Below are 20,466 nucleotides of genomic sequence, written 5' to 3'. Positions count from 1 at the left end.
TTGTAAGGTTAGATAAAATGATACAGCCTAGCAAAAAAAAGAGAGGGTAAGTGCATGTTTATATTTATACCATATATATGTAATGTGTATATATAAAATATTACAATATATATAATACATAATATACTTGTACAATATGTAAAAATGTGCTAAATACCTGGTCAGCAAATGGTGCCAATGCTTTGAGTTCTTCTGTTGTTTAAACTATAATCACTGGAATCCTTCATTGATTTTATTAATGTAGAATTTCTAAAAGGCATTGCTGATTCCAGCAAAGAACAAGTTGTGCTGGTCTTTCAAGGATCAATTCCTTTTACACACAAATGACAGGAACAAGAGAAACATAACCTCGAGGGTAGCTCTTATAATTAAAACATCCCATACGGTTTTGCACTCTGCAAATTTCAGGTTACTTTCCGAAACAGACGAGAGCTTTATGTTTCTGAAATGTGTTCGTGTTCCGGGGAGGCTGTCATTGAATCAATTCTCTCATTCTCACAGATCCGAGGTTCCCAGGTCATCCCTTGTTTGAGCAGCGGAGCCCCCCACCGCCACCGCCTCCCCCGCTTCTAAACAGCGCCCATCCCGTTCCCACGCAGAGCCCGATGCCGTTCAACCCTCCCGGGCCCGCCTTCAGCCAGCAGGGACAGCAGCCGGTGTATCCCCGGGAGCGGCCGGTGCGGCCCAGCATGCAGCCCCAGGGCCCCGTGGGGATCCTGCACTTCAACCAGCCGGGCTCGGCCACCCCGCGGCCCTTCATCCCCCCGCGGCAGCAGTTCCTGCAGGCGCCGGGACAGCCCTTCCTGTCCCCGCACACGCAGCCCAGCATGCAGGTACGGGCCGGGGCAGTACCGCCGCCGAACGGCGGCTCCGAGGGGCACGGCCCGGCAGTGCCGGCCCGGCCGTGCCCGGGGAGCGATGGCTCCGAGTCCCGCTCGGGGCTGGGCCGCGCGGGGCGGCAGCGCCCTCTGCCGGCAGCGGCCTCGGCCGCGGGGCAGCGCTCCGGGGATGTGCACAGGGCCGGGATGAGCCTCATTACAAAACGCTCTGCGGGACAGGAGCTCTTGAATTCCTCTCTTTTTTTTTTTTTACGTCAGCTTACACAGGTTTAAGCGTAAGCTTCTGTCGGTCTGTTTTTTCCTCTGTATGATTTTAGTTTAACCTGGTTCATAGCTGCTTACAGTTCTAGGGACTCAGGAGCTGGAGCTGCTTCTCCAGGAGTTTATTACTTTGAAACTAAACTATTTTTTTTTCATGTGAAGGGTCCCATGCATCCTCCATTACAGCCTCAGCCACCACCTCAGCCTCAGCAGCACCATCACCAGCAGCAGCAGCAGCACCATCACCAGCAGCCGCAGCAGCATCACCATCTCCAAGGGCCTCCACAGCCCTTGATGCCCATGAGCCAGCCACAGTTCAGGCCTCACATGCAAGCCACACAGCAGCAGCCAAATAATAACAGGATGCAGTGTCAGCCACGACAGGGTCCAATGAAACCAAGGCATGTAAGTACCATGTACATCAGCGTCCTGCATGAGTACCAGGCATGTAAGCACAGGTTTCAAAACTCACCAGCGTGGGTTTTCAGTTTTATTTATTCCCTTCCTGCTCTTTCCCCTACTTTTACCATCTCTTGCTCATTTTCTGCCTTGATCATTATATAATCTACGTTGAAAAATATTATGTGCATCTTTCTTTTCCTCTCTGGTCTTTAGTGTTCTTTTTGGTTTGGGTCCTATAGGAGATGTTTCAGTTGCCCAAGAACCAGCAATAAATGGGTTATGAAAGATGACAGATTTGCTTTACAACTGCTTCTAGTCTGTGATTCTGTGGGAGTCCAATTCTGTGACACTCTCTTGATTTGGAGGATTCTCTGTACCACTGCTGATCAGTTTTCTGGTTGAGATAGTGCTTCTCCTGTCTTGTGAGTTTCCTCCAAGGCAGCGTATTCTGCTGCTTGGTAGGTTGGGTAGCACAGCAGCTTGGAGCGGTGCTCAAGACAATGTAACTATAGTTTGGCATAATTGCTTTGACTGGGAAAGGAAATCACACAGTGAATCAAATTTCTGGGAATGGTGTTAAACAAGTGAGATAAACATTTAATTTGAAATAAAAGTTATTAAGATGTTCTTATTTTTGTATTTGTTTTATGACATTAAAAATATTGTGCCTCTTCACAAAGCTCGTTTTCCCAAACTGAACTAAATCAGGAAAATGTGAAACCAGAACCACTTCAGCCTGGTTGGTGGTGGAAGTCAGCAGTCTTTTTCCTTTCTGCTTTTCAGAGTACCCCATCACAGAATATTGTCAAGCGTTCGAATCAGCAGCTCCAGTCGACTGCTCCCAGGAACAGCAACTTGCGCGAGTTGCCGATAGCCCCGTCCCACGCCATGGAGATGAGCAACAACAGGCGAAACTCCACCCCAGCTGCTCAGGTCAAACCCATTACCAGCACCATGTCTGCCACCAAGTCTGTCACTGGTGGTGGCAACTCCCAGGGAAGGCCTGAGATAAAAGCTAAAGCAATCACTCCAGTGGGCCAGGCAAAATCAGAAGGAAAATCTGAAACAGAGGTAAGGGATTTTTGTTTTTTTGGGTTTTTTTTTCTTAAACAGAAGACGAAAAACCAAACAAGAAACAAAGCTTCCACCTCTAAAAACCTTTTCTAGTCTGATTTATGAACTGAAAGCAACACTTACAGTATTATCCACAAAGTATTTTTTTGGAGCCACTAGAGGCCTCCCTTCTGAATTGCACTTTTCTCTTTTATCGTAACGGCAGAAATTTTCTCCATTGAAATAAAAGGTCTGGAAGGTTGGCAAGGCTATGGGGAATTTTTTTTTCAAGAGGAAGAGTCATTTCTACTAGGAAAAGACAGAATTTGAGTAAAGGTGACCAGTGATACAAGTCCCTCAAATACTCATTTCGCCCATTTTTGTCTTTGAGAATTATAATTTATTTTCAGGTGATCATATTTTTCTAAGTTTGAAAGCTTCTTCTCTGTCATTTTGTATGATGCTGTATGGCTCAAAGGAAAAAAAAGGCTATTTGGGGAGCTATCTTCCTCATGCTGTTTTCCTTTAGGCTGTTCAGTCTCTAGTAGGCCTTGAGCATTCATGCAGGAGATCATAGCTGTGCTGTCTGTGGAGCTCTTGAAAAAGAAAATCTCTTCTTTATGAAACCTTTTCATGTAAGGGAAAAGAGGAGATGCTTTTAAGTCTTATATTTTGGAGAAGGTGATGCTGTTTGCCCTGCTGGTACTCTGCACAATTGAAAAAAAATCAGATGCCGGTGTTTTCAGCTCCACTGGATCGTGTTGTGTGAACAGATGACCATTTCCCTGCACAGATCTCCTGGAAGCTAAAGAAGACTCTCCATGAGCTCTTTGACTTTGAGAGAGTGGGTAGGATTGGACTGATGGAGCTCTTGATCCTGAGCATGATGGCTAAATGCACCCTGTGTGCTTTGTCAGGCTGTTCTGTGAATAACTGTAAATCTTTATAGTTTTAGTTAACCATGAATCTTGTCTCAAGGACCAGGTTTTCTTCAACAACTATGGAAAGCTTTAATTGTGATAATGCTGTCTTCCTTTTAAGCTGCTCATGATTAGCTTTTCATCTTGTTCTTGAATTAGGGATGGTCATAACTAATTTCCACAAATGAGGCACAAAAGAGAAACCCAAAGCTATCAGTGTTTGACCTCCTGTGCACTTGCTTTTCAATGGAAATGAAAAAAAAAAAAAAATCTTTTTTTAGCTTTTAATTTTCACCTTTTTGGAAAATATATTTAAGTAATCTCTTACTCCTCAATTGAGTCTCTTGGAATAATCTCAGTCACAGAAAATGTAGTGCCTCATAGAGAAGCCTTGTCTTTCAGGCCATTAGTAAGGTAAGTCTTAAAAAATAAGCCACAGGCCTCCTTATCTAAAACATCTTGAAGTTATTCTGTAGTGTAGTCATATGAAAATTAAGGCATTAGTTCCAAAGTATCTCTGGTAGCATTCATAAAAATATAAGAATATTTTTAAATGTCTTCTAATTAAGCAAATTAGAAAACTAAAAATAACAAACTACAAACAAACTAGCAAACTAAATAAAAACTAACAAACAAATAACCCCGTAGCAGTAATTTTGTTGTCTTCATTTTACATTTTAAATATACTCTAGCCTGTGGTTATCAAACCAACCAATCTTACCTAAATTCTTGGTGTATCACAAATAAAGCTTTCTTTTTATTTCCCTGTCAAAACTGTCATTGAAAAAATCTGATACATGTATTTTATGCAGGTTTTTGAAAAACAGGATAAAAACCCAGGGTTGTCTTGGAAAAAGAATGAAGTCTCCTTGTAGCCATTGTAGATATATTTGGCAAGCAGGAGAATGTGACTGTGTGCACACAGAACCTCCTTCCAAAGCCCACCTGGAGCAGAGCCTGGTGCTGCAAACAGTGTAGTAGCAGTTGTCTCATTTCTGCTGTGCCCCTGCAGTGGTCTTGTTCACTGCTGCTGCTTATTGTCACTCTTACAGATGGGAATGCTGCACTGAAAATGTTCATTTACAATCATTTAGTCATATTCTTTACTGTTTTTGTAATGTGGGTTGTTACATATCTCTCCTGGGGCAGATTGTAATGTTTTGCAGTCTTTTTGGTGTGTTTTCCTTGTAATTAGCTGACTTCATCCTATTCTTTTGCTTTCGATGATGATGAGAAAGAGTTAAGTTCTGTCACCTTTTCTAGCTGTATGGCACATAACTGAATTGGGCAGGTTATTTTGCAAGTGTCTTCAACTGGAAAATTAAGACTTTTCTTTGCATCTTTATTTCTAAAGAATCAGTGGCTGTATTTATGAGGGGCCTATCATTCAGGAAGCACCAAAAAAAACCAATATTGGCTGTTAGAGGTTTTGCTCACCCTAAATATAGATATTTTAAAGGTTTGCAACATGAGTGATTAGAAGATTAAAAACTGTATATTAATGGAATGCTTGTGTTCCTGTGAGGCTGCAAAATACTGACCTTAAATGCCTGTTCAGAATACTTTTTACTCTCCAGGGCTTAAATTGTATATCCTCAGTCTGAAAGATCATTTTGTCATTGAAATCTCTAGACAAATTATTCTAGCCTCTTATGTTTTAATGTTACAGCTTACAAAAATAAAGACAAGCTTGCTGAAAAGATCTGTGTTTATGCCACAGATCAAACCATTTGGGTTTCTCTGTTCTTGCACCCATTTTACTGAGACACATAAGTGATCCTGGTTGCATGATTTCTTTTTTGTTCCTTGGGAGCCAACCAGAACATTAACAGTGTCTGGTTCTTATGACTCAGCATTTGGTTCTATTAATGGACAATTGATCCTGAAAAGGAATGGGTTTGTTTATTTCTTTTTAATGCACTACATGAAAAGCAAGCTACTGGTACTAGGATTTAAATTTCAGTAGAAAGCTTAATCCCTTGATTTAGAGTGTGTCCTTGCTGTCTTTTCCTAAGTCAACAGTGCCATTCTTGATTCCCCAGAGGAAGGATGTGGGACTGCTGCTTCTCTTGCTGGTGCTCTTCAGCTAGATTTAAGAAAGCAGGCTGTAATGTTTACTTTTGGTGCTTTCCATCAAAACTTCCTTGGACCTTAAGGCAGAAGAAAAACCTACAGCTAAGGCTCAGTCTCCGTTCAAACCTCAGTGAAATGCATTGTGTTAAAGCTGTACAAAGATGGATGAGAATTTCCACTTGAAAAAAAAGCCAAAACCTGACAGAAAAAACCCTCTCCCCCAAAACCAAGTGTGTATCTGGCCTTTCTTACTCGGCAGCCTCCTGTAAAAGGAGGTGGCATGTACCTGTACAATGTACCATTTCTTCATGTCAGGGAGTTTTCTGCCCCAAACATGTGAACCTTAATAGTTTATCTAGGGAAAAGGCTGCTCCATGTTTTTCTGTTTTTTCACCTACAGATAATGTTGCTTCCAGACACTGAACATGAAAATGAGAATGGTTTGAACTTTGAAGGATGTGTAATTTTTCCCAGTTGATTCTCTGGGCAAAATGCTTGCTTACCTGGCCTTTTTCTCCTTGGTAGTGCTGTTGTTTATTGTAGAAGTCTATACTGGATTTACTAAACTAATGGGATGGAAATCATTAGCAATAGATATTGTGTCCTGTGTTCGTCTTGACCCTGTCTTGCTTGTTCCATATGCCAAATGCCCTTATTACATATTATAGGTCATCTGTATGTATTACTCTATGTCATCTGTATGTACTACACATCACATACATGCCCTTACTCTCTGGAGTGGTTTATATAAGGTGCTGTTAAAGCTGAGGAGAAGAGGATTTAACTGCCCCTGTTTTCATTCTGATAATGATTTTGCTGTCTTTCTCAATCTGTATTGTTGGGCCATTATACAACTAAATTCAGTTAAATCTGACTTCTGATGGAGATATTTTGTTAATCATCACAGGGCCTTTATATTATTTTCCTCTAGCTGCAAGGGTATTTTGTTTAGAATTTAACCGTAGTACTAACTTGCCTTTGAAGGATTTAGGTTTACCTCTAGTCTGTTAAGAGACTGATCTGCAGTTGTCATATAACCTTAGGGCTCTTGATGCTTGATTTTAACCTTTAAGAAGGGATTGACTTCCTAGGATCATTACTAATTTCCTGAGTTAAGTTCCAGAAAGGAAGGTTTCAGATTATATTTGGGATCAAGTTGCCTATCTAAGCATTCTTTGAACTGCACGTGTGTTGGTAATATTTTGTCAGTCAGTCTGACAAAATATTGTCAGTCATCTTTCTGTGTTTAATTCTGGCATAGTTGGAATGAGCGTGTCTGTCCAAGGGCTGTTGCAGGGATATTAGTCAGAGTCCCTCGGGATATTCATTCCTTGTCTGCTGGCAGAACTCATTTGAGTGTACTGCAAAGCTCACATCTCTGTGCTATGTGTAACCTTTGAGTTGGTGTTCTGAGCCTACCACATCGTGATCTACATCTCCCAAGGCCTTCAGAACTTGTTAGGTGATAAAATGAGCAGGCAAATCCCTCATAATAAAGGCCACTGGTAGAAGTGGTGGTGTCCTGACAAGTAGTGCTGCAATGTTCCGATTGAATATAAGGGAAAAAAAATAATTACAGAGCTACTTTCAAATGTACCTTGGTTCATAGTATCCATCAGGCTTGTTTAGATAAATTGTAAAATATTAGAGTCTAAACCAAAGCAGGTAAATAACTGATTCATTAAGTTAAGTGAAACAAGTTGTCCCTCTGAACAATTGCAGTAATTATGATACTTAGTGTCTCTGAAAATGACTGAAAATTTTATTAATTGCATCAGGATCAGCATAACAGCACATCTTCCACCTAGATGGAGCTTACATATTTTCTCATCCTTTGCAAACTATTCTTAAGGGTCTTAATCTTTCCTTGTATTTCATAAGGGTCATATTCTATTTTTATTTTTTTTTTTGCTACAATCCATCATCTCCAGTTGTCAATAGAAGATGAAATATCAGGGTTTCCTCTTGTAGAAGTATGTTTCTGTGCCATTTATCAACACAGACCTCTAATTTAGTTGTCACAGTGGTTGTTCATTACCACCATCATGTTCCATGAAGTATAGATAAAGATAAGAACTTTTGGGTAGATGTAGCATTCTCATGCAAAGAACTGTATTAGATCTCATCCCTGAACTACAACCCATACTTAAAAAAATAAATACAAATTGTAAAAATGCAATTTGGTTAGTTTTATTTAGCCATTGTTTAGGCTTCGATTTAGACTGCTAATTAGATGCTTGTAATTGGATTTCCAATTTGAGACAATGAGCTGGTTTTTGGTAACTGTGAGAATAATCCCTGTCAATACCTGCTCAGGGAAGAAGCAGCTATAGCTGAAGGAAACGAGCATTCGTGATTTGTGCACTTGGGTGCTGTGAGTGCAAACCTGGCTCTGCTGGGCTTTCACATCCATGAGCCCAACATCATGGCTGAAACTGTTCTGAGTTTTTTCTTGGGTTGAGGAGGATACCAGAGTGCACTAGGATTAAAAGCGCTTGAATATTAAAGAAAAACCAAACCTTCAAGTCACATATTTGGGTCACATATGTTCAAAGAATGGCAGTTGTGTCGAAAATAGTTGGCACCCGGTTGCTACAAGGTACGTGATGGTTCATCACAAATTCCCAGTTTTTGAGAAGTATTTTAACACTCTTCTTGCATTAACCTACCAGCATGTAAAGTACTGTTACTTGGAGAGGCTGTTGTGAGGACTGATTAATACATCTTGAGTAGAATGTTGTCATCATTACCATTTGGAAGCATTCTCTATAAGTCTAATTTGGTATTTCAAATGGTTAAAAAAAGAGAAAAAATAAAAAAAATATGCTTCCTAATTTTGAAAAATATATGTGATTTTATTGCAAGAGCCATTTGATTTCTTTTCCAGGATGATGAGAATCTGCATTTCCTTGACTTGTCCATTTTTATACAGCTTTTCATAAGAACCTGTTCTGCCAGAGTTGAAGAATCTTTAGAAAGGTTATTTGATGGTGTGTAGTACTTTCAGAGGGGCCCAGGGCTGGAATATTAAAGGCATTCTCGGTATACCATTAATATTCCAGCACTGCATTTGGCAACATTTTGATTCTGAAGAGAGTGCATGAGTTCAAGGTCAGAGAGATTGACTTGTGCTGTTCATTATAACCAATTATTGTGTGACAAATGAGTTTGAGATCAGGCTTAAAATTCTGTGAGAAAAATCAATAGTTCTAATCAGGGCCTTTCAGGTCATTTACCACCCTACCTTTTGTTACTTTGTCAGAAAAGAGCAAGATAAAACCTGTGTGACAGTGGGTTGCCTCTGTATTGTTACCTTCTATTTGAAACATATTTTGATATCTTGCATTATATTAATAGTTTAATTGGTTTTGGAAACTTTTAAATTAGGTCCAATTTGTAAAACTTTTTTTATTATTTTTTTTTTAGTATTCAGATCAGATTTCTCAAGTGGTATTAAAGCTTTTCTGTCTAGGAAGTAGTATATCTAAGTCCTAAACCAGATTTGAGCTATTTGTCTGTAATGAATAGCAAATAAACCTTAGCAGCAGATACACTCCACTAATAGCCTTGGTTTGGTATCAGGGAAAATTTAAAAAGCTCTTCAGAGTCACAGCTTTACAACATCTGAAACAATTCCATGTTGTTTTGACCAGGCTGGGCATCTGTTTAGAATTTTATAAATTCATTTGGTTTTTTCCTTTATAGTATCCAGACGAAGATGAAGAAACTCGATTGTACCGTTTGAAGATCGAAGAGCAGAAGCGCCTGAGAGAGGAGATCCTGAAGCAGAAGGAGCTGAGACGGCAGCAGCAGGCTGGGGCCAGGAAGAGAGAGTTGCTGGAGAGACTTGCACAGCAGCAGCAACAGCAGCCTTGCTCCCAGCAGTCCTACATGCAGCACGAGGAGGACTCCTCTGAGTTCCCCACCAATGGCAGCCCCTACATACCCCACTCCAGCTTGCAGACCAGGCACAACGTGAAAAACAGACTCCTTGTTAGAAAGCAAGACGCGGTAGTTGCAAACATCCACCCCAAACCCACAGATTTCCCCCAGGGCGCAGGGGACGGGCAGTACCAAGGACAGCAGATGAAGCCAGTGAAGCAGCTGAGGCAAACTAGAACAGTTCCTGCGAGTCAGCCTCAGGCGCCACAGAAGGTGTTACAGAGCAAACCTGCCGCGGCGGCGCTGCCCGCGCCACAGGCGGCTCGAGTGGCCTCCGTCCCCGCGAGGCCCCAGGAGCAGAAGCCGGGGGTGAAAAGGACTGTCATGCAGCGGACAAACAGTGGTAGTGATGGGCCCCATGTCGGCAGCAAAGTCAGGGTGATTAAGTTGTCAGGAGGGGTAAGTTTACAAGGCTCGTCTCATCTGTGTGTCTCCTCGTGGTTTGTTTCTGTGTGTTTGACTCTCTGTAATCATGAAATAAAACACGGGCCTGAGCTGGTGAGGAACGGAACAGGTTTAGCATACCTGATAGTCTATATATTATATTTTCAGAGCTGTGGTTTATTGGCAGTTATTAAGCAATTAGTGTTTCCTGTAATGCTTTACTGTCAGGCAGTTACCAATGAAATCATATTTCAATACTCCTTTCTTTTAAGCTGGAATTTGGAGTCTGAAATCTGAAAGACTGCTCAATCGAGCTCCTTTTGCTTAAGGTTGATAGGTCTGAAAATTGCTCAGAGAGAAGAATTTAGGTGTATTTAATTAAGGTTTGGTTAAAAAGGACCTACATATTTGGTGAGGCCACCTAATTTAATTGTGTGCAGATGTTGGTATTAGTATGGTTTCTACTCAGGGGAAGATGGCTTTTAATTTCTTGGGAAGCACGTTATGAAATTAATTTAAAGCAGTATATTGGAGGGGGATGTTTTCTGTTAGAGGCTGGGTTTAAAACGTTACCATTTCACTTCTGCATCTAAATGAGATTTCCTTATCTCTTGATGTGGGGTCTTTTATCTGTAGTGTGTCCCTTGAGTACTGGTGTGGAGGACTCACAATGATGATCTTGAGGACAGTGTGCGTATTTAAAATCTGGGGCTTTGGTGAGAAAGTCTCTCGACCAAATTTCTTCTGTCTTAATGAAAAGACAAGTTAATTTGTTAGTGCTCTAAAGAAGCTAAGATGAGGGGACATAGAGATTGTGTTGTCAGTGTTTGAAGTCTGTCCTTGGGTTTATGCTGAGGAGCAAAGAATGATGTGATGTAGCAGCACACTGGGGGTGTTTTTCTGGAAGAATGCTTTTAAATTATTTGGAGAATTTTATTGGGAAAACAAAACAGTATGTAAAAGGGACTGAACAAGGCCTTGGAGGCTAGGCTTTACTCTGTAGAAATGGGGAGGAAGTTGAAATGCCAAAGTCTTAGCTACTTTCTATTAATTTTTTTCTACAGCTTGTAAGAATTATACTCAGAGCTATGAATTGCATAATGACTATATGGTCTTTCCAAATACTAACATGAAGGGCATTATTGACTGCATAGACATCCTGTACATAAGGTTGCTGTCAGTTCTAATTCCTCAGGCATGGTAACTTAAGTACAGAAGAATAAAATACAGGAAACTGAAAGAAATTCATTCTGTTGAGCTAAAAATATTTATATATGTCTGCAGGAATCCCAGTGGCTTGCAAGAGGTATGACAGGTTTGTGATTCATGCATAATTGAATAAAGCAGTCATGCACAACTTCTTTTATTACGTGGTGAAACAAAACAATGCCAGTCACAACTGTATACAGCTCCTTGTAACAAATAGTTATCAGTGCCCACAGCAGCATTCACAATGAAATAGTTTTTATCACAATGCTTTATTTCAGAAGACTATGAATGGTTTGTTTCAGATAAGTCTCGTGGTAAGAAAGAGCAATTAGCTTAATTATTAATGCATGTATAACTCTTCTTTCATTGTGTACAGAAACAGATTTACTCTGTCCTCAACTTTCAGATACTGAGGTTTTAGCAAGGTGAAGCAGGTTTTTTACATGTAGCCTTTGTCACGGTTCTCATGTTGCTGTGGACTTTTTAAGTTTCCTTCCAATTGTGGGAGAGTGAAATCAAGCATTGCAATTAGCTGTTAACACTGATCAAGATAGTTGATTAATTTTTAATCAGTTAGTGATAAGCTGAATTTGTGACTTTATTTCTTTGACCACACAAGGAAAAAAAAAAATAGAAATTTAACAGTAGGGTAGACAATCTACTAGTCCATTTTTGACAGAATTTAAAAGAGGAGTTAAAAGATGCTTGGACTTCCAAGTATTATCACAATGGGAGATCATACATAGTTTCCATGCCTTAATCCTGCCTCAGGCTTTATTTATTTTCATGACTTTTGCCTGAGCACTAAATATAAAACAGAAGCCAAATATCATTTTCCCTAGCCGTTCTGCTTAGCGTGTAATAGTGCTTCCTCTTTTTCCTTGCCTTTGGCCAGAGGGTTGCAGGTATCTCTTACCTGTATGCACTGGCTCTGTCCTGCAGCTAAGCATCCCTGCCCTTGCTCTCTGTCTGAACTCCTTGTACTCTTTCCCTTACTTGAGCTCATTTGTGCAGAGGTTTTCAATACATTTGTACAAGTGAGATAGAGAGAAAGAATGCAGGTTCCCTTTGGAAGCTCACTAGGTTCAAGTGAAGACCTGGCAAATGTCTCCTGTGCACAGTGCCATTGGGGAGCTCTTGGCTGGAGGGGCTGCTTGAGTCCAGAGCTGTACTAACTCACTCTGACCAAGCTGGCCTAAACCAGAAACTGGTAACAAGGACTGTTATTAATTCAGTAGGGCCATCTATAGAACCAAGATTAAGTGGTTTGATGTTGCTGATGATGTTTTTTGTGTAACAGTTAAGCAGTGTGGTGTGTTGGTGAGAATTGTGGAGTACAGATACTGTCAGAAGAGAATGGCTCCTTTTCTTGGGGGCAGTGTCTTTACCAGGCTGAGCTTTTGTCTGTGTTGCTGGGCACAGCAGCGCTACCAAAGATCTCTGACCTGCAGGTAGAAATACCCTGTGGGTCCTTAGAAGATGAAATGGTCTTTCATCTGTTTTCACAATATTCTTTTGTGACAAGATTTTACTTTTGGAATTTTAAGAATTACCTTGTAAATTACAAGAATATTTTAACTTGTTCAGTTTTTCTGATGCATAAGATGCCTTAATTTATGACTTCTTGTTCTTCAGGAAAATGAAAGTAGAAAATGATTCAGCATTTCTAGTATGTCAGACTGTATATCAAGGTGACATGTTAGGTACTGTCAGTAATGATTTTGTCTGTTGATGCTTTTTTATTTTTTAAATAAATCCCACCCTTCGCTTCCCCTCCAATAGTGATTTGCCCATCCCTTTCTAATATACTTATAATTTATGCAGGAATGGCAGTAAAGTGAATAGCTTTCCATTTTAATTACTCCTTTAAATGTTATGTTCCTGAATTAGGCAGTGTTTAGCACATCGATTTGGAATTCTTTTGTTGCTGGCTTGGTTTTAAATTTGGTTTTTTTTGGAGGATGGGGAGTGGTTGTTGGGGATTTTGGTGGGGTTTTTTTGTTGCTTTGTTTCTGGTTTTGTTCTTGGTTTTATTTTTTCCAAGGAGACTCAGATATCTTTCAATGGATCCAGTGTGCTTTGATTTTGTGGCATTTCCTCAGAGCTGTCCTTTTCAGATACAGGAGTTCAGTGTATTCACTGAGTAGTCATACTTGGAAATTTTACTATTAAAGCATCTGAGACTTGCTGGGCTTGCTGAGGAGCCTGAAGTCAATCCTAAAGTTACTTGTAAGTATAAAGTCAATGAAAGTGTAGGAAGGAAACACCCTAATAAATCACTTCAAAATGTGATCATAAAATTATAGAAATTAAGGGTGAAAAGAGTATTGAACTGATCTGTTTGAAAGGCTAGGATGAACTCTGTATTATTCCTGGCAGATTTGTCCAACCTTTTTCTGAGATCTCATTATAGCAGATTTCCCAGATCATCTATTCCAGTATCAAATGTGTATATTAAGGAGAATATTCTTAGCGACCAAATCACATTTTCTTGGTGTAATTTTGAATTTCTGATTATTTGTACTATACTTGAAGAGAGATGGGGAAGAATTTCTCTCTCTTTGTGCCTGTCTCTCTTTTTAAAGATATCTTAGCTGTTTCTGAACTCTAAGATCTTTCATTCTCTCTTGATGAGTCATGTTTTCTAATACCTTGGCTTTGTGGTGCTCTTTGGGCTCTCTGTCATCAATCTCTGTTAAGAGCTCTAGTCCTAAATGCAATTGAATTCCTTCAGTCAGTATATTCAGAGTTGTTTTAGTCCTGGAAGAACAGGTTTGTACCAATTATAACCTTATATAACTTAAGATCATATGAAATATATGCTGAACATGTTTCCTATTTAGTTGGAGGTTCTGTGGTAAATTACAGTATCTTAAAATCTCTGTATCATTGTCATCTTATGTTGTTGGATGATTTTTCTCTTAGCCAGAAAATGTCCTGCCATGCTCAGAGCGCTGAGTGTCTGTCCCAAAGGCCTGAAAATGCTGGTTCTTATGCTGCACCAAGAACACACCAGTTTGTGTCTCTGTGGAAAGCTGCACAATGAGGGTTTTTTCATAAATACATATATAGATAAAATACATAAAAATTTGGTGTTCCCTGTTGCATTACAAGAAGTATCTTTAAAGTGATCCGTATTCCTGAAAACCTGAAATGCTTCATATGAAAAGCTTGAAAAAAGAGGTGGCAAATTCTTCTGTTTGAAAAGCCTGTCACAGAAAAATGTCCTTGGGTTGCAAAAACAAGATGGAAATGGAAGATGGACAACTTTGTTCATATTTCAAGCAACTGGGAAGTGTGAGATGAATATGGAAAAAAGATACTGATTGAGATGATTCTTGTTTGATAATGTAACCTTATCAACCAACTTTGCTTAATATTTGTACTTGTTTCTACTTGCATGTATATGTTGAAGTTTAATTAAAAATATTTGACTTGAAAGCTCTTTAGCGCCTTTCATGTAAATATGTCAGGAATTGCAAACACTAAGAATTGTAGCATTTGTGTGGGAAGTTCATGAGGGAGCCCTTTCCCCAACCCCTGACAAAGGAACTCTTGCCCTATTATAGGCCCTACGGTCCCATAACTTATTAAGAAGTGGGAGAATGGCTTTGGTGTTTATTTGTTTGCCACTGTTGGAAGGAGGTGCCCACCTGGGAGTGGGCTGAGGGAGCTGCAGGAGCCGTATCTGAGCACCCATGGCAAAATGGGTACAACCTCTGAAGCAGCATTAATGTAAATGCTGTTGAAGAAGGACTCTGCCTGCCATAAACTGCAAGATTTCGCTCCGGAAATATTTCACAAATGGACATTAATTTCTTAATTGTAAGAAACTGTTGAAATGTGTCCAGAGGAGGTCTCAAAGTTGGTAAGGAGACTGGAGCACCTCCCCCGCTGAAGACAGACTGAGAAAGCTGGGGCTGTTCTGCCTGGAGAAGAGAAGGCTCCAAGGAGACCTTATAGAACCCCTTCCTAAAGGGGGCTACAAGAGAGCTGAAGAGGGACTTTTTACAAGGGCATGGAGTCATAGGACAAGGGGAATGCCTTCATGCTGAAGAAGAGTAGATTTATATTGCATGTTAGGAAGAAATTGTTTTCCTGTGAGCAATGTGAGGAACTGGAACAGGGTGCCTAGAGAAGCTGTGGATGCCCCACCCATCCTGAAAGTGTTGAAGTCCAGATTGGATGAGGCTTTAAGCAATCTGGGTTAGTGGAAGGTGTCCCTGCCCATGGCAGGAATATTTGAAAATATTTGAAAATGAGTAATAAACTGAGGCCTCCCAGACCTTCAGTGAGGATGGTCCCTATAGAGACTGACTGTAATGGATTGGGGTCAGGAGGTGGGCTGTGCTGTACTCCTTAGGGCACATTTGATTACTGGGAAAAGGAAATAAAGGGGCATGTGTGGGTACACTTAGCAAGTGAGAATTAAGGTGGCAGCCAAACCAGACACAGATAATACATCTTACGGGTTTCTCATAAAATGCATGAAAGGGAGAAGAGATACCTAAATTGAATCTGATTTTGCTGTGGATAACTTGGATCTAGAGTGCAGTAAAGTATTTTCTATTGTAGACTGCAGAACAGGTTTCTCTTTTCCTCAGGAGACTTTTAAATTATATGTTGAAGAAGAGTGCAGCTTGCTCCTGAGCATCCAGAAAGCAGAGTGCTTGTTCCTTGTCACTCTTCTTAGGTCACAAAGGAGAGTTTCTCTGCCATGGTAAATGTTACAGTGCAGAATTCCTTATCTGTGGGATGTTGGTGTTACAGAGTATCTTGGAGCCCAGTTTCCTGATAAAGACACCTGTGACACCAGTAAAGTGCTTTACAAAGAGTCAGATTTCATATGAAAATGCAGTTTCTTAACTTGGGAGGCAAGCTTGCAGAGTTGTACAGTTTAATATTTTGAGAAGTTACATCCCTCTGTTGAGGAGTTGGACCACTTGGAACAGGCCTTTGGTGCAGAGGTTTGGCTCTTGAGCTGAGAGTGTTTGGGGTGGGAGGGAGTGGGGGCTCTCTTTTTTTAAGACTTACCAGGAGCTTCAGGCAGGATGCAAGAGGGATTTGACTTGCCAGTAGTTTTAAGCTTCAAGGAACATGAACTAGAAAGGCCAGACACAGCACAAGAAAGGAAGTTCTAGTGGTGCAGGTTTCTGATATCCAGTACTGCTTTTCTATGCTGTAGCTGGTGTCCAGCTGGGAAGTGCCTCCTCCAGGAGCTTTGGGCCATCACAAGTTTTGTATTGCTGATAGGAGCTTTGTCTCTTGGTCTTTCTGTGTCAGTCTTTGCTAAAAGACTGAACAGTCTTTGCTAAAATTCCCTGTACAAAAACCTCTCAGACTGGCAGCTGAAAAGCAAACTGGCAAACTTTGCTTAAAACATTGTTAATCTATGTTACGTATCTTGAACATGACACATAAAAATGAAAGTATTTCTGAGAGTATTACACATGTCCATTCCAGAACCTTGATTTTGCTGTAGGTTTGACATACAGTTTTTATTTTTTTTTTTCATAATGTGTGGGTGGGTGATTTAACTAAAAACCATGTAGTTGTGATTCAACACTGATTCAAGCTGTGCTTTTTACACTCCCAGTGAAACTTCATGCAGTATGGGTATGGCTGGGATTCTCTTTGGCCAGTCCTTCTCCATGCCTTAGTTCTCCTTTCAGGTGGATGAGGGGAGACTTCAGTTAAGAATTGTGTTAGTACATGGGATTAAGTGGAATTAGCTGCTTTTTCTGCTAGACATTTTCTTCTTGCTGTTGTGGCTTTTCATACACCATTAGGTACAGAAGATACCCATCACATCATGGCTTTCTGAAGCAGTGCAGCAGTGTCTTTTTATCACAGGAGGGGAGCTATTTCAGCATTTTATTTATTTATTGCTTAGTCTGGGTGCTCTTGCTTGGGTTAAATTCAGTCTACAAAAATTTTACGCTGGGAAAAATAACTCCAAAATCACCGACTATCATCAGAAGTGTCTCTTTTCTCTGGTGTGAACTGGGAATGATTTGGCTCTTTCATCACTTTTGTAGTCTGATGTAGCTTATTGCTGTGTGTACTTTGAGTCAAAACTAGCCCATTAATATGTCTTAAACCAGTTGTTAATGATAAGTTGTCTATTGATAGAGTGGCATTTTCTAGCCAGGTGGGAGAGCAGTTTTCTTAACTACTGCTCTTCTAAAAAAAAACCCAAAACCTTTTAAAGGTCCTAGAAGGCCTGTAAAAAAAAAAAAAGTCTCCAGGTGTTTCTCATTGGCATTTGACAGATTGAAAACAGATCGTCAACTCTTCAGAAACAGTGCCTGGTCATGTCACTGGTTGTGGGATATTTGGCAAGTGATTAGGCTTCCTATTCCCAGGTCCCCAGTCTGTCAGCCAGCTGTATCAAAAGTGGTAAAGCATTTGGAGCACCAGTCAAAGAGAAATAGCTCATTGTTAGGGGTTTGCTTTTAATATGTGTTCCTGATAATTGTGGTGAAAAAATATTTGTATATATTAGATGAAAGTCACTGTTGTTCTATGTGGTTTTTGCTTTACATTTCTTTCTCTTTGTTATGTGGGAATCAGCTGTCTTTGTAGATGTCTGTCTGTTTTACTACAGTCGGTTGCAGTATCAGTAAAATACAAGTTTACCTTGGAAAACTCATATAGCTGATGAATAGTCATTTCTCTTGTCCTGAAAGTAAAGATGAATTTAATAACTGAAAGGATGTTTTCCTCCCCCAACTACTGTGATACTTTAAAGGTACTAATTTCTAGAAATACTGACTTAAACTGATAACAGATGAGAGGTTTCTCCTTTCTTACGAGAAATCAATCACAGTAGTTTTGGACTGAGATTTCCCTACAAGATTTAAGTCTTCATCATGCTACAGAGAATTTGAGTTGTAATGCATCTCAGAAAAGCGACAACATTTTGCTTCTCTGTTATTTTTACACAAATCAACCAGAGTTTATTTATTCCCTTTAAGTGCCTTATCCGGCATGCGCATCCCTTTGCTATTGGACAGTTTTGAATTAGCTTTACAAAGATTACATGGATAGACACAGCATTGTGGTAGTTAATAGAAACCTGTGCAGTGAGGTCTGTGGGCTGCAAGATCACTAACAGTGCCAATGACAGTGAAGTATGGCCTTATCGAAAGGAGAATTCATAAGAGGCTGCCCTGGGACACTGCACCACTGTCCTTCTGTGTATCCTGACAATGTTATCTGTCCTCTCAGTACGGAGTATCAAATGTCTGTCACGAGTACAGAAATTAATTTAATGTCACCTGAAGACATGCAATTAATCTTTTAGAGGTTTTCATAATACCTTTACAGAAAGAGTTGCCAGTTTGGCGGATTTGGATTTTGGGGTTTAGCAGAAGATAAGGAAAATTAATTTTTCATCAGGGTTAATACAAGCTAGCAGGGCCACAAAGGCTGAGAAAAATGGTTTGGGAATTTGTCAAGTGTTGTCACTCTAGAATAATGCTGCTTAACGTCTGATAGGTCTAATCAAGAGTTGGGATTTCTATAGAGGGGGATTAATCAATTTGCTCACTACAGAATGCAAGTTGGTGATACCATTCCTTCATGGGGTTTAAGAATGAAAATAAGATTTGATCTGTCAAATTGCAAGCAGCTCTGACAGTATCAATAGGCATTTTTATCAGTACATTTTAAAGCATTTGTTATAAATAAATTTGTCCTGTTAATGTTGGTGGCAAATAAACTTCATCTTCATCATAAAACTGTCATAATGATTATGACAGAGGGCTCCAGCTTGCTAAATTCAAGCAGTCCTTCATAAAATTCTGCTTTTAGAGTTTGTGATCTCATATTTGACTGAATTCTTTCTGTGCTGCTCAAAACACAGCACTGGCTATATATAGATCCGTATAGTGAGTGGCTGATGAAAAACAGCCTTGATAGGTATCAGTGAATTGGTTCTAAAAGTCATGGCCATTGAATGGCATCAGTTCTTTTTGTTAGTCTAGTTTCAGGTCAAACTGCAGATTCTTCCAGAGCAGAGGTTTGAAGAACATTCACCATGTAAATCAAATCCTTTTACATATCTTTTGAGCTTTGTTTATATATACACATTATTTGAAATGAACTTGTTTTGACACTGCTCATAATGGTTCCGTACTTGAAATTTGAAAGATACTTTTTATACTTTCCCCTGAACAGAACTCCTGCAACTTAAAAAGGCATTTTCATTGCTCCAGCTTTAATAGAATAATAGAAAAGTTTCTTTTAAGAGAACTTTTTCCTGGCCAAATCTTAGGAAGGCAGACCTTTTGTAAAACTTGGAAATATGGAGCTCAAAACTCAGGATGATTTATAATCTAGAAATTCAGGAGTAGACAATAAGAAGAAATCATTCTTCCTTCATTGATTTGCAGACAATGGAAATTCATTTTCTGCACAGGACTTTAGAGGATATTTGAAGTCTAAAATCCGAGCTTGTATCAATCAGTCCCTGGTGTCTGTGGTTGACTAAGGCGTTCTACCTGGGGTCAGCATTTTGTACATCAAATTACGTGAGACAGGCTATGATGATGAATAGATGCATCTCTGAAAAATTTAGTGCAGCCCTGTACTTTGTAAAATACTGTAGGAAAAAAAATGCATTTTGAAATGAGAAGGCTTAACATTTTAATACTTCCTTCTGTTGTTGCACATTTAAATCTGGGGAGGGCAGTGATGTGAGCTGATGAAAGACAGCAGTACAGAAATTGTCTTTAGGTAAAGCAAAAGTTGATTTAAGATGAGCTAGACCTGAGACAAACTAGAAGAGATGTTAGCAATTTAGCTTCTGTGATTTGGATGGCATTTGGGGTAGCTACTGCAGTACAGCTTCAGTGGACTTCCCTGCTTGCCTGTAATTTGCAGTGTGTTTTGGTGCCAGCTCATGAAGGAACATCAGGAGTCAGTGTATGTACAGTCATCTTTACAGCTGTAGGTCCTTTCCTCCAAACTGTCAGTGTGTCAAACTCTTCTCCTGTGAGCATGTGACCTGTCAATAATGTTCTCAGGTTTTGTGGCTGTAAGTCCAGAAGTTAAACAGCTCTTTTCAGGTGTTTTGCTAGATTTGGTTCTTTGTTGTTGTACCTGGAAAAGCCACTTGTTGTTGTCCTGCATAGAAATTTAAAGAATGATGGTGGTGGTGAGAGTAATTTGTCATTACATGGTACTACACAGGTTGTTCATTTTGGCTCAGACAGTGTTTGTCCTTGCCCTGTCGTGTCTTTAATCAGTGAAGAAGGAATTACTGCTAAAATGATTCTACTGTGTTGTTTTGCTTGTTGGCACAAGTCACTTAGGAGTCACAATTGTTTTTTATTTCTTAAGAAAACCACCAGTTTTTATCTTTCTTTGAAGCCAGGCTG

The 20,466-nt window shown here is 39.9% G+C and overlaps 1 protein-coding gene across 9 annotated transcripts in view; it reads left to right on the top strand.

Annotated features, from left to right (window-relative positions):
* Positions 1-20,466, top strand: part of RBM33 (RNA binding motif protein 33) — a 100,368-nt gene that overhangs the window by 57,477 nt on the left and 22,425 nt on the right. For 7 of the 9 annotated variants that reach the window (XM_086865342.1, XM_086865359.1, XM_086865356.1 and 4 more), the window contains exons 12-15: positions 502-833; positions 1,263-1,505; positions 2,286-2,573; positions 9,254-9,889. In XM_086865342.1, the coding sequence (XP_086721468.1) occupies positions 502-833; positions 1,263-1,505; positions 2,286-2,573; positions 9,254-9,889 (1,499 nt within the window). Of the gene's footprint in view, positions 1-501; positions 834-1,262; positions 1,506-2,285; positions 2,574-9,253; positions 9,890-14,008; positions 14,525-20,466 lie in introns of those variants that run through there. The other 2 variants (XM_086865362.1, XM_086865370.1) reach the window with 1 other exon arrangement.

This window comes from Cyanistes caeruleus, chromosome 1, assembly GCF_971803275.1.
Source record: "Cyanistes caeruleus chromosome 1, bCyaCae1.hap1.1, whole genome shotgun sequence".
Taxonomy (NCBI): domain Eukaryota; kingdom Metazoa; phylum Chordata; class Aves; order Passeriformes; family Paridae; genus Cyanistes; species Cyanistes caeruleus.
This window is presented reverse-complemented; position numbering and strand designations above follow the sequence as displayed.